Source organism: Agelaius tricolor, unplaced genomic scaffold, assembly GCF_023055355.1.
Source record: "Agelaius tricolor isolate 1412-34295 unplaced genomic scaffold, bAgeTri1.0.p SCAF_4, whole genome shotgun sequence".
Classification (NCBI taxonomy): Eukaryota; Metazoa; Chordata; class Aves; order Passeriformes; family Icteridae; genus Agelaius; species Agelaius tricolor.
Window position 1 is genome coordinate 23,086,937 of NW_027269264.1, and position 14,005 is coordinate 23,100,941.

General features: G+C 38.7%; 1 protein-coding gene across 3 annotated transcripts in view; it reads right to left on the reverse strand.

Moving 5' to 3' along the window:
• The window catches only part of LOC139588980 (transducin-like enhancer protein 4), a 98,972-nt gene that overhangs the window by 46,411 nt on the left and 38,556 nt on the right, over positions 1 to 14,005 (reverse strand). For all 3 annotated transcript variants that reach the window (XM_071424871.1, XM_071424872.1, XM_071424870.1), the window contains exon 6: positions 12,698 to 12,772. In XM_071424871.1, coding sequence (XP_071280972.1) covers positions 12,698 to 12,772 — 75 coding nt within the window. The remainder of the gene's footprint in view (positions 1 to 12,697; positions 12,773 to 14,005) is intronic.

Below are 14,005 nucleotides of genomic sequence, written 5' to 3' on the forward strand. Positions count from 1 at the left end.
GAAAATAACTGCAAAGAGTGGGGAATTATAAAACCAAACCCAGAGCCCTCCTGCCATAGAGAACTTTTCTGAAGAGACCAAGTTCTTCCATTTGAAGTAATGGGAACCTGAAATCTGGTATCGAGGCCTCAGAAGCAACAAAGTATCATTCACTGATACAGCAGAACTTCAGTGTCATTAAGTCACTTTGTAACAGCAGAAAGAAAATGCTTTGGTATAACAACTAGACTGCAAAATAAGTCTAAACTAACTCCCAAAATTTCAGCATAGCACACATCCTGTGCCACACAAGGATAATATTGTTGCATACTGTTAGATGGGGTGGGAGTAAAACTTCAACAACAGAAAGAGGATTGTGGACTAGGACTGTATTGGTATGGGAAAGACTATGACCTCCTCCAATATAAGGAGAAATGCTGAACACCAAAAATGAGGCACTGGTCCAAAACCAGAAAGGAAGCAAATGCAAGTGAAACACTGGGTAGGCTTTTGCTCTCAAAATATATAAGCAGAAAAGGAAATAAAAGTATATAATCACATAATTAATAATGCTGTTTGCTAATAGGCTTAGTCAAGAAGGTAAAGATGAAGTGGCATCTCTGTCATTTCCTATTACTGTATACAAATACCCACAATGACAGCTTGACTTTGTTTTTCCATTGCTTATAGGCATCACTGGTGAGAATCAGGTGGCCTACATGCAGAAATTTCTTTAAATGGAAAGTTATAGAAAAATGGGCAATTCCTTAGTCCACTGGGCATGAGATTAATGCTACCAAGTGGTAAAAAAGGGTGATCTCCTCTAGTCATCAAAATGCCAAAGTTATGGAGGGGTAAGTACGGAGATAGTTACTCTCCACACACAGAAATATTCCATTATGGAAGAAAGTTCACACTTGTTTCTGCCTGTAGCATGAATTTAGATCATAAAACCTGACACAATTTAAAAACTTGCAAGGAAAGCCTGAAAATGAGCCAACTGAGGAACTACATAATTTTTTAAGTTGCTGTAATGCCTTCTCTTCCCCTTCTCCATCTTCTCTGTAATTTGTAATCTTTGGTCATGTTATTTATGAACTCCTAGCATGTGTAGCATGTGGTTAACTTCAGACAATCCCATCACATTTGACTACAGTATGTGTAAAGTCAAGCATACATCTTCAGCATTAATGCATAATAGGTGCAAACTTGGAAAGGCAGACTTTATGATGCTGTAAATTTTCCAGAATTATTTGAAGATAAAAACATCAGGAGTTACTAGCAAGAAATACACCCTATGGAATTACAAAATAGATTGCAATGTTTTTAAGGAGCATTCAACACACACAAAATATAAGAGCACAGGGTAAGCACAGCAATCAGAAAGAAGCCAAAAGAGAAGACTGCATTCCTTTAGTAATAAGTTTAGGAAGATGATAACTTAAATCAGCTGAGTAGTAAAAATTGAAGTAAAGCTTTCAAAACACATTAACACACGTCAAATAAAGATAACATCTGGCTGCTACTAATGGTATTTTCTTTTCTGTATATTCTTCTAGGCTGTCTAGAGTAAGGAATAAAATAACTCCAAAGTCACATTTACACAAATAGGTAAAAAAGATTTGCTGAAGGCTTTTATCAGAGTAACAGTAATTCTTAGAACCGCCATTCTAAATGTTGATGCTTAGCTTAATTCTTTTCCCAACACATCTTAAGAGATCAACTTTTAAGTAAAATGTGATAACAAACCCACTAACAAATTAGCTTTAAATGCTCTCTTGTTATAGTCAGCACATTCAAAGCCTATTTTCCTGGAAGAGGTTCAAGTTTTTACTGGATATTTTCCAAGCGGCTTGTATTGCAGTAATCTACCACTTTCCCTCTTACAGACCCTGAGAAGTCACAGCCATTACTTAAACAATCTGAACATACTACTATAACCTGAAGAAATTTCTAATGTTAACAAACTAATGTCTTAAAAAGATATTTTTTCTTTTATACTTTTACACATGTTCACTACTCATACCTGCAACACTGCTGGGAGAGGACCTCAAAAAATCCGAATCAAATAGTTTCACTGTTTATTTGAAACAAGTTAAGTGATGTGGTTGGTTGCTCAGAGTGAATCATGAGTAAGATAATATACAGACAAAACAGAACCCAAGCTGAAGAGGAAACAAAGACATAGAAACAATGGCTCAAGAGTACACAATATCAATGTTGGTGGTTTGAAAACCAGTAAAGGCAATTCTTTGGCACACACAGTTACAAGTGTACTTAAGATGATATGAACTTTTATCTGTTGTGCCTGTTCGCACCCTTGATGTGATCTGTACGGTTTGTACTTCCTTTGTACTGCTCTCTCTCTGCTGGCAGATACTTAAAAAATAAAAACCAGTTTTTCTGATGTTATGATAAAAGACACCAAAACAGCCCACAAAGAGTCATATAGCAGCTCCTCCAGTGGCATGGTTCTGGAGCTATATGGATATATACCATATAACGGGTTTGCATACAGAAACAGTGGTACTGATGAAGAGTAGAACAAATTACTACTCTTACTCTTTAAAGGGAGAGTGAGCATATTGAAAATTATTACAGTGCCCAGAGTAAAAAGAAATATCCTGGTGGGAATCCTAACAGACCACCGAGATGAAGAGGCAGAAGAAATATTCTATTTGTGAGGAAGAAGAAATATTCTTCTTCTATAAGCAGCCAGCAGAATTCTCAAAATCACCGGCCCTTCCTCTCATAAGGGATTCCAATTTAAAAGATGCCTACTGGAAATACAACAAAACAGAGAGGAAACAGTCCAGGAGGTTCCTGGAGGATAATTTCCTGACACAGTAGGGATGAGAGAGACAACAAGGATTGGTGCCCCACTGGACCTGCTGTTTGTGAACAGAAAAAGATTAGTGCGAGAGGTGGTGGTCAGAGGCCCTCTTGGCCCAGCCAGCATGGGTTTATGAAAGGCACATCCTCCACATCCTGTGGATGTTGTCTACATGGACTTTAGTAAAGCTTTTGACACCTTTTCTCATAACATTCTCTTGGAGAGACTGGCTTCTCAGGGTGTGGATGAGTGCACTCTTTGCTGGGTATAAACTGACTGGATGGTTGGGGCTGCAACGCTGGTGAAAAGAGTTACACCAGCTGGCAGCCCAGGGCTCAGTGTTGAAGAAAGCTCTGCTGAATATCCTTACTGACAATCTGGACAAGGGGATTGAGTGCCGCCTCAGTCAGCTGGCGGATGACACCACGTTGGGCAGGAGGGCAGGAAGGCTCTGCTGAAGGTTCTTGAGGGATTAATGAGCCAAGGCTTAATGGTATAAGGTTCAACAAGACCGAGTCATGACAGCCCCATGCAGTGCTACAAGCTGGAGGCAGAGTGGCCAGAGACCTGACTGGTGGAAAAAAAACTGGAAGTGCTGACTGACAGCAGCTGAACATGAGCCAGCAGTGTGCCCAGGTGGCCAGAAAAGTCAATGGCATCCTGGCCTTTATCAGCAATAGTGTGGCCAGCAGGACCAGGGAACAGATCACTGCCCTGTACCGCCACTGATGAGGACACACCTGGAGTTCTATGTCCAGTTCTGGGTCCCTTAATGCAGGAAAGATATTGAGGTGCTGGAGTGTGTCCACAGAAGGGCAACAGAGCAAATGAAAGGGTCCAGAACACAAGTCCTGTGAGGAGTGGCTAAGGCAGATGGGGTTGTCTGGACAGAAAAGGAGGCTCAGAAGACATTATCACTGTCTACAACAGCCTGAAAGGAGGTTCTAGTGCAGCGGGAGTCAGTCTCTTTTACCAGGCAACTAGTTATTGGATGAGAGGAAACAGCCTCAAGTTGTGCCAGGGGAGGTTTAGATTGGATATTAGGAAAAACCTCTTCCCTGAAAACCCAGTCTTACATCGGAACAGGCTGCCCAGGAAGGTGGTGGAACCACGATACCTGGGGAAGCACTCAGAAAAACTTTTGGATGTGGCACTTGGGAACATGGTTTAATTGTGAACACAGTGGTGCTGGTCTGATGGTTGGATTCAATGGTCTTAGAAGTCTTTTCCAAAATAAAAAATTTCTGTGATTCTATGTAATGTATCAGCAATTAGTGGAAACTCTAAGTGCTCAGATGCAACTTATCTACTAGAAAATTTGCATGTGTCTGTTCACAAAGACCTTAAAAAATCTAGGATTAAGAATGAAAAATGATGAAAAAGGAGAGAGAATAAGGAGCATACTAGTAATAATAATAATAAGGATAATAATCATTTTTTTAAAGAATCAAATACCATGTTACTTGCTCTCTAAGATTCAGCAATTTATGTCTTTGAGGATGCTGATTCTACAGAAGGAAAGCAAGCTCTACTGACAAAACTAAAGAGGAGAATGAAAAAATCAATAGCTGTCATTAATCAGAAGAGGAGCATTTAGAGCTCCTACATAAATAACAAAGAAACCATCAGAATCTCTACAAATTGCTTCAAAGATCTTTTAAGTGATCTAGGAACAAAAAGTCATCTCCCAAATCATATTGTGGGATGAAAAGCAATACATGCAGAGCACATTTCCGTTCTTAATCATGTATATAGGAATATCTGTCAGGATACATGTTTCACCATTTGTCCTCCCTTCCACTCTCTAATGACTATTTTTCACCCAGCAAAACAGCACAGATAGAGGACAAAAAATTAATACAACCTACTAACAAATAAAAGATTCATGGCCAAAAATTGGACATAATCTTATAAAGGGAAAACCTAGTCCTCTGCAAAAGGCTAAGTTCACCTTCCCACAGTATTAGAGTCCAGTAGTTCCTTCTTCTGATTGCAGGACTTCACCTCAATTTCACACTGGAGGTGGAGGGAGGAAGAATAAAACTCTTCAAAATCACTTTCTATTATCATTTAATAAAGGGCAGAAATTTCCACATAAATCTCTTCCTCCTTCTCCCCCGTCAATTTCTATTTAAGGTAAAGAAAATCCACATCTGCCAGAGAAGGCAGAAAGCACAAATTGTAAGCTAAAGGCCTTGCCATGAGGAGTGCCAGTGGTGTGATATGTGCCTTGACATTTCAAACCTCTGCTTCAAAACCTTTCCACACAGACCAGTGCAAAAAATAACAACAGCAGCAAATCTGTGTTTTCTGCTGTGTATAAACAGATGGCAAAATTAATCTCTGGCTAAGTAGGTGCACACTGGTTTAGGTACCTTATTTACCAAATGCTCCACTAATGTCCTATCCATAGGCACTGGGAAGGGATTTTTTTTTTCTCCTCTGGACTAACAGTAAAAAGACAGCATTTCTGTTGGGACTCTGTAAATTTTGGTCCTTTCCTTTAGAAATGAGAGTAATATCTGTGCTTTTCCCAGCAGACTTATAAATAATCTTCTAGGGTCACCACAGTAAACAGTTTCTGAAACCTTGGGCTAAAAAGTGAAAAAGTTACCATCTGAGATGTATCACAAATCAAACAATAAAAGCTAGAAGTTAAGCAATGGCACTGGTCAGAGAGAGATTCGAGTGGCTAAATCCATACGCAATTCTATTACCAGAGCTTTTAAATGTGGCAACTATAATTCACTTCTAAGATTCTTCACAAGGTATGGTTTTAGAGCCATGTAATACCAATATAAAACAGATGCATGTTATACATCTCACAGATATATTTCTCTAATGCATCTTATCAAGTCAATCCTTACCAAGTCAAATTTCTACATAGTACTTACTGAGAAGTGGAGATTCCTTAACTCTAAGTACTAACACGATGCTTCTTCATGCTTACAGCATACAAGTACACACTGTGTTGGATTTCAACAAGTTGTCTTTCCTTGAGATAAAAACCTGGGTTGCACAGACTGATCCATTCTTTCCAGCCCATTCTGTGTCTTTAAAGATGGCTATTTCTGGTGCAGCTGTGGTCCTGTGCAGAGGACTGTAATGCCTGCTCTTCTCAGAGCTGAGCAGCCTCTTCCCAGAAGTGTTAGGAGACATGGATACCATTACCCCTCTCCAAGCAGATTTCACTGTGAGATGTAGTGTTATGCCTCTTTAATGTAGTGCCCATTAGCCAGGTAACCGAAAGTTAAAGTGAATTCTTTTGCTTTAGTGCAGTTTCCTGCACTAAAGAGGAAAGAGCCTAGTTACAGTGGCTTCAATAAAGGAAGATTGACAAGGATCAAATCATCTGGATTTAAATTGCAGCCCCAAGACTCTGGAACGACCACTTGTTCTTTTTGCCTTAGCCTCTTTAAAAAGTATAACAGAGAAAGCAGTAGACCTCTGTTCCACAAACAATCCTGAGTTAGTTCATCAGTGTTTGTGATGCATTCATATACCCAAGGACAAGACTGTGAAGGATTCAGCAAGCAATAGGCAAGTAACTGTCTTGCTAATAAAAATCAAACGTTCTGAAACATCAGACAGTGTAAGACCTCCTAAATTCCTTCTTCATTGATGGACTTAACATGCTGAAATACTCTACTTATGCAGTATTTTAGTGTCCATCCCAGTTAATCACTAGAGCCCTTGCTCTGGTCCTACATTTAAGATTGAAGACATGAAAAGAACTACTCACCTACCTAAAGCAATGCAAACATTTACCTGACTCACTCTACAATACAGTCCTGGTCCTCATTCATTGCTGTAGGCAGCAGCCTACAAAGTGTGGTTGGGAAGAAGTCTAGGTGGCAAATATATGACCTTGTTTAGGGGTGGTATCAGAACTCCTGTAGCTGAAACCGTGATACAATAGCACCTTTCTTTAGGCCATACTGTACAGAAAGGGTACCTATTTAAACAGACAGCATCATCACTGAGTACATAAACATTGCTGATTTTGCAGTCAAGTGGTTTTGGAAAATCCCTGTCTTTACAATACTGTAAAACCTAATAGATAGACTTTTTTCCCCCAGAGAACTAGTATAAAGCTATCACTGAAGGCAATACACAGCATATAACAAGACCAAGATGGAACACAATACATCTGTATATGGTTGGCAACAGCTTCCACTTACTGGAGTACAGACCCCGCTGGCAACAGTATTGTCTGATTTCTACAGCATGTGAAGTGAAACCACACAAATATAAGTAATAAAGAAAATATTACATATGTTCATGTTACAGAATATTACAAAAATTCTCCACAGCTCTTCATATTTGCACTGATTAACCCTAATTTGAAAAACAAGGTACAGTGGTCACACAGCTTGAGAAACATTGAGGCCAACGTCAGCTCTCCTGCCGGATGAGATGGAGCGTGCGAGCCACAACATTCGTGTCACATGCGTTTAGCTGGGCAGAACGAGCAAAGGCCTCTGGCGCCAGCATATTGGCAGTGAGAGGCTCTAAGTGGTCAGCACTTCACACTGCAATAGCACTGACTGCTCATATAGTGATAGACCAATATAAATTCAACTAGTTACCACAGTTACTGATAATAGGACAAAAAGCGGAAGTGTGGCAGCCCACTCAAAGTGTAGCAACAGTATTTAAAACTCATCCTAGGCAATATGGAACCTGGAAATTATTTACATTCCAATTAATTCCCTCAAAAATCCCTAAAAAGATAATTTTCAGTTTCCTTAAATGAAGACACTGCATACGGAAGAGATTTATTTAAATTAGACCTCACCTTCAAGGCTCTCTCTGAGGCTGACACATGGGAATAAAGGAACAAGATGATAAATTCCTCAAAAACACATCTTCGCAACCAAAAAACTGGGTGTCTTTAACTCAGCCAGACTTCAGGTGAATAATTCAAAACCAAAAGTGCTCACCCAAAAGCTTCTACAAATCAATTTCAGTCTCTAGGCAGGATCAAAATATTTGCAGGACCATATGACCACTAAATAAAAAATCAGCAAACAAGAGTAATTAAATGGGGAGCAATGAATTTCAACATTTCTTTAGGGTACACAAATAAACATAATTCGAAGCATATAGCTATTAAGTCAACCTCTGCTGTCCCACTTTAACAACCTGTGTACAATATACAGCAGACCACCAACTTGTTTTACAGAATTTAAGCTTCAACCACAGCTTATAACACCTTGAATGAGCAATACAGAAGGGCTGGAGAAAGAAGTGACTGCTGTCCCCATGCTACAACACATTTGTTCTAACTGCCCTCGCTCATCCTCCCTGACACTACCATTTCTGAATGCACACACCTGGGCAGGAACAACTTTTCCATGCAAACTGTGTGTACTGGTTCAAGTAGAAAACCCTCACTCCTCCTCACAGCACCTGCACACACGTGAGCCAGAAGCAAGCTGCCATCTGAGAGAAGCAGGAGATGCTTCTGCATGTTAAGCAGCATTCGGCATCTGCAGCCCCAGACAAGGCAGCGCAGTAATCATGGCAGGCACAGAAGCCAACTCTTCATTTCAAGTTGTACTTATCTGCACCACACCACTTTCAGAGGCTTCTGTGCCTATTTTCTAAACAGCTGTTGTTCTCCAGAGCTGTAAAACAATCACTCTCTTGAAAACAAACAAAAATTATGGACCTTTTGAGATAGGTCAAACAAGCACCTTAGCCTCAAATGGGTAGAAATAGTGACAAACAGTGCATTTAAGAAGAAACCTTTTAACATAGTAATTATATGTGACAAGACAGAAGGCGTCCTTTCTTTCAGTAGCTGCCATTTGCTTATTTTTTAAGAAGATAATGAAAGTGGCATGATAAAACAAAATGCTTAAAAATTAAACCAAAGGCATTCTTTTTTCACTCAGATGCATAGAATGGTAAAGAAAAAGAATTATTTCAATCATTTCCTTAGTAATACACGTAATATTTAAATAGATTTAATAGTGCTGCTCCAAACCAATGAATTATGAGTTTAAAACCTATTAAAATGTAATGTTTTTTTTCCTGAGCTGAGGGGAGAGAGATTTAAATTCACTGAATTTTAATATTTCAGCTTGAGCTGCAGGAGGTAGAGAAAGTCCAAATGAACTATTCCATCAGCATCATTCAAGCATGAACATTTTAATCAGTTTTACTTCCTTGGAGTTCTCCAACACAGTTTACGCTGTCATTCTGAAAGCACTTAACACAGAGGGTGTGAAAAACCACCAAGGCTTGTTATTGCCTTCACAATTGATGGCAAATAATTTTGCAGACTTCCTATCATTAAAATGTCACTGCTAAAAATTGAGGTTCAGCATTTCTTGTGCTAAACTGCATTTTCTTTGAACATCATCACATACCTGTTCTTAAGTTTTTGGCACATTTATCTCTCTCCATGTGATAAGCAGGCACACAAGCCTTCATTTCTGCCTTACTATCCAACTGCAGTTGAAAAAATACTATTTTAAACAGAAAAAATTCCTAAAAAGTTACAAGTTAATTGCCTGGCTTCTTCATTAAAATGTAACCACACTCACACACAGCATGTTCCAATTATATAGTATAATGGATTAAAGAAAACAAACCTCAACATTTTAAGAAAGTTAGATGACTCAATTTATTAATACAGGAAATGAAAACATCATTCCTAATTAGATCATATTACTGGTTTAAGGCTACGATTTGTGTGCTGTTCCAACAGCGCAATCTTGCAGATTCTAATGTAAAACACGGCAGCATGACACATGACAAGATCAACTGGATATATCACACTGCTCATCCTGGAACACCCTGCCTGGGAAGTAGCTCTGGATGTGCACTACAGACTGCCCTGAGCAAGAGTGCTGCAACACACTGCCCATGGCAAACACCAGAGGTAGACCCCGGATGCCTGCAGATTTATAGTCTTCCTGCAAGCATGCTTATGATATATCCAGTTTTGGTTTAGTTTTTCTCGCTGCATCTCTCCAGAAGATGATAGATGATATTTAACTTGTTTGAGCCCATCAATAGTTTTAAACTGAACATGACCTGTGAAAGAAGTCATTATAACTCTGTTTCATTCCATTAAACATAACTAGTTTATTGTCAGGAGAACAGGCAGTCTCTCTGGGTCCTGGGCTCACTTCAGTATTTTGCATTTAAACTACACGGATCAGTGATTTGGTTCATTTACCAATGAAGATAGAATAATATTGCAAAGTTAAAAGGTGCTTCATCAGATTCCATTAAATCAGAGCACATTCATACAAAAATACATACATGTGAAACACAAAGAGAGATATGATCTGTGCACATTCAATTCTTTCCTTGTGCCACACTGCATTCTGGCAGCATGCATTTTTAACTCAAGGCCAGAGTTGCTCTATTCGAACCAAGAGAGTTTAGCATGAGTGAGGTGAACCAAACAGGATGCCCACAAAACAAAGAGAGACCTAAGCTACAATCTCATTTCAAAAACTCCAAATACTGCTTCTGTTTTTGTCTGATACACAGTTCTATGGGTTAAACAAACACTGGGAGTTTTTAATATACCATAGGGTTCAAAGTACACAAACCCTGCCGGACTTACTAAACAGAAAAATAACATAAGACAACATAATCAGATACATAAAAACCCCATTATTTCCAATTATGTTCTTTGTTTTATTTTTATTGGTATTCACATTACAAAGTATGATAAGCCTTTTCTGGCCCCATTTTCAGACTTTAAATCTAAGTGCAGACAGAACACTGTTGTGGGATTCTTGCAACATTATCTTAAGCTTATTAGATAACTTGCACTCCTGTTCATTCCATTTTTAAAAAATTAATCACTAAAAGACTGCATGAGATTACTTATCTATAAACCTAATGAGTACTCAATTTCAGTCTGTATTGCTCCTGTTTTTCTAAAATTAAAGAGGAACACACATTATTTCCTCAGTCAACATAGAACAGCTGAGTGAAAAAAGGCAGGTAAAAATCAGGCTTGTGAGGGAGGCAAGGGCTAGCTGACTTTAATGCACAAACCCAAATCCGAGAGTTTAGAGAAGTTTGAGACAACAGAATTTCAGTTGACATGAAAAGGCAAATTCAGACAGGAAGAGAAAAGAAAATTTACTTCTGTCTGGTGGGGGCAAGACCAACAGAATTACTGCCAGGCTCCCAGACAAGTGTTTCATCTGTTTATTTTTATTCTGTGTGGTTTAGTGGTTCATGAAAGCAGGACAAATTTAAGTAACTAGTGTGATGGCCAGTATTTGTAACATCACACACTTTACATTTGCTTCCTTTACTAGAAATCAAATTTCTTTTTGCAGTCTGTCTAATGCAAAGGTGAATTGGCAAAAACGTGCACAGGTAGACTGTGAAGTCACACATGCTACAAATGCACATGCAGCACACACATATAAAAGCTTTAACAAAGAAGCCAACCTTTAGCTACTTACTTAATGCAAAAATGTTAATAAAAGGCAATATTTTTGGTTAGGTAATGAAAACTAATTGGGAAATTATTCATTTCCCACTCTCCCCACTGGAGCATAATAGACATACAACAAATGTTATTCATGATTCTACACGATGCGCTCTGATTCACCCCCTTCTTTCTAACGGGCACTTCAGAGGAAATAAGGGTTACTCTTTTCCATTTATAATTTCTAATTGACTACCAGTGCTTTCTTGTGGTCAGAGGTATACAAAATAGAGATAGAAATAGCCTATTAAAAACAAGCTACAATCAGACCGCTGCTCTAAACTACTGTCAGCAATGATCAGAAAGTCCTGATTTCCTTGTTAAAAGACAGAGGCATAATTGAAGCCATATCTTCACTTCAGATTGATTATTCGGCGACCCTTATCCACATCTTCATTCAGCAATTTGAATTTTAATGAAAGTAAATGGAATAATTAGCATTTCAAAGTGTGTTTGATACACTGAATAAAAAAGGAAAAATACTTTTATGTTTAATCTATACACAAAAGAAAAAGCATTTGGGAGGATGCAGAAGATACGAAGTACAGTTGTAGTGTCTTCATTAGAATAACTAAAACAACTGCTTGCTTCAGCTGCATAATTATACAAGAGAATAATGTGTTATTAAGCTGTGACTTCTCACCTTTATTTTATGTAGTGTGAACACCCAGATTTTTTGCTGTTATGTCTCTTCTCCAGTTACAAAATATAAACACTGTGGCTGCCCACACCTATAAAATCTCTTTACTGGGCTAATACCACTGTCAGCAAAGGTTTTACAAGAGGAGCTCCATGCACTGTATTTATAGATGACTAAGAGCAGGACACCTATAAGCACAGTGGGGATGAGTTTTTCTGCTGCCCATCTTGATTGTGTGCTTGGTATTTTGGTTTTGGTGGGTGTGTTTTGGTTGGTTGGTTTGGTGAGTGGGTGCTTTTTTTGGTTTTTCTAAAGTAACAGGTATTTTTTAATGTAAAAATAAAAAGTGTGGTTAATACTCAGAGTCTTGAACCAACACACAGAAAAAGATGTGGGCAGCAAGGATGGGGAAAAAAATCTATCATATCAAGGGTACCTGTTACCATGGCTGCAGAAGCAGACTGGCAGGTGGTATGCAAAGGAAACAATGTTACTTAAATAGAACAACAAAAAAAATTACAGGAAAAAACAAATACTGAGCCTGCTTTGGGGAATAGATACAACACAGACATTAATTACCCCATTAGTCTTCTTGGCACAGTACAAGCAAAAGTCTTCAGCTAGTAACCAGCTTTTATGAAGGTCAAGCTACTGAACTTCGCTACTGCCCACAACTTTTGCCCACCTGATGGAAATGAGTTCATGCAAGAGAGAAAGAAAAAGAAAAGCTATTTACAAGCACTATCAGAACTAAAATGGAAAGACCACATACCCCAATGATTGCGTTCAGTTCTGCCATGGTCACTTGTTTGGCACGCTCCACAGCCTGCACCACTTGTTGCTGGTGCTATAAATGAAGATCAGAAACAGAATAAAATTATTTGTTTTCTAAATTATTTAGCATAGATTCTTACTTTTACTGTCCTTATTTGCTTTTCTAAGACATGCAGGATCTGAAGTAACTGCTCTCTAATAGACAGTCACATTGTGTGTTGATAAGCAAAAATATATAGGCAAGGGAAGGATTTTTATCTTTATGCCATTACGTGCTGGGAATTACACCCCTGCTTCCCAAAGAGCTCTTTCACAACCTGGCTAAATGGGAAACTGTCTTCCTTTTGTTCATCAGCACGGTGTGCTTTTGAATTTAAATACCATCTTCAAATGTATAAGCCTCTTTCCTTACAGCCATGGAAACTTTATGAATAAAGCCCACCCAGTTTCCTGAAAAGAAAGGTGTATCTTTTCAACAAGCACATGGCAACCACATCACTGAGGAATATACAGATTCTCTTCCTAGGTACATTTCAATGCAGCCCAACTATAAGAAAAAAATTTAAAATGGCATTCACAAATCTGTCAAACATGTGAAAGAGAACTAATTATTTCAATCCCCAACATGTAAATTTTAATAGCTTTAAAAAGTCCATCAAAAACACATGGTCTAATTAACAACACAGTTTACAAGCTCCAGTGGTTTTATCAGTTTGAGTGATACTGTATTCCTGCACTAAATTCAAAATTGCTCTATGTTGAAAGCTGACTGGTATTTATTTGAAAACATCAACTACAAACAAAATAAGGTTCTCATCTTGCAACCAGATCCATGGCTGTTCAGACCACCACCAGTGGCAAATTAATCTTCACAGGCAGCCTCGCAGAATCAGCATGACACAGAACAAATAGGTGCAAGGAGGGGTCATGGAGAACTGCAAGTAGGTTGTGTGATCTGCACTGAGAGTGAGACATCGATGATTTACAGCCACAGGTTGAACAGAAAAAGGAGAGAGGTCCTGACAATCTGGAGAGGTGTGAAAACTGTAACAACGAAACACCAGCTTTGCATCAAAACCAACATCCAGATGTGTACAAAGTTTAAGGGAAAGGTTGAGAAGGTCCCTTTAAAGATTCAAGTTTGCCCTCCCATGGCTGTGTATATGGGCAGAACGGAGCCAAGGTACAGACCATCTTGTACAGCAACTCCTCCTATGCATCCTCAGCAGAAGCAAAAAGCAGCAAAAAATAAAACGAGGACCCAAATCCTCAAGACCACCTCCAACACAAGAGTTAGATGAAGATC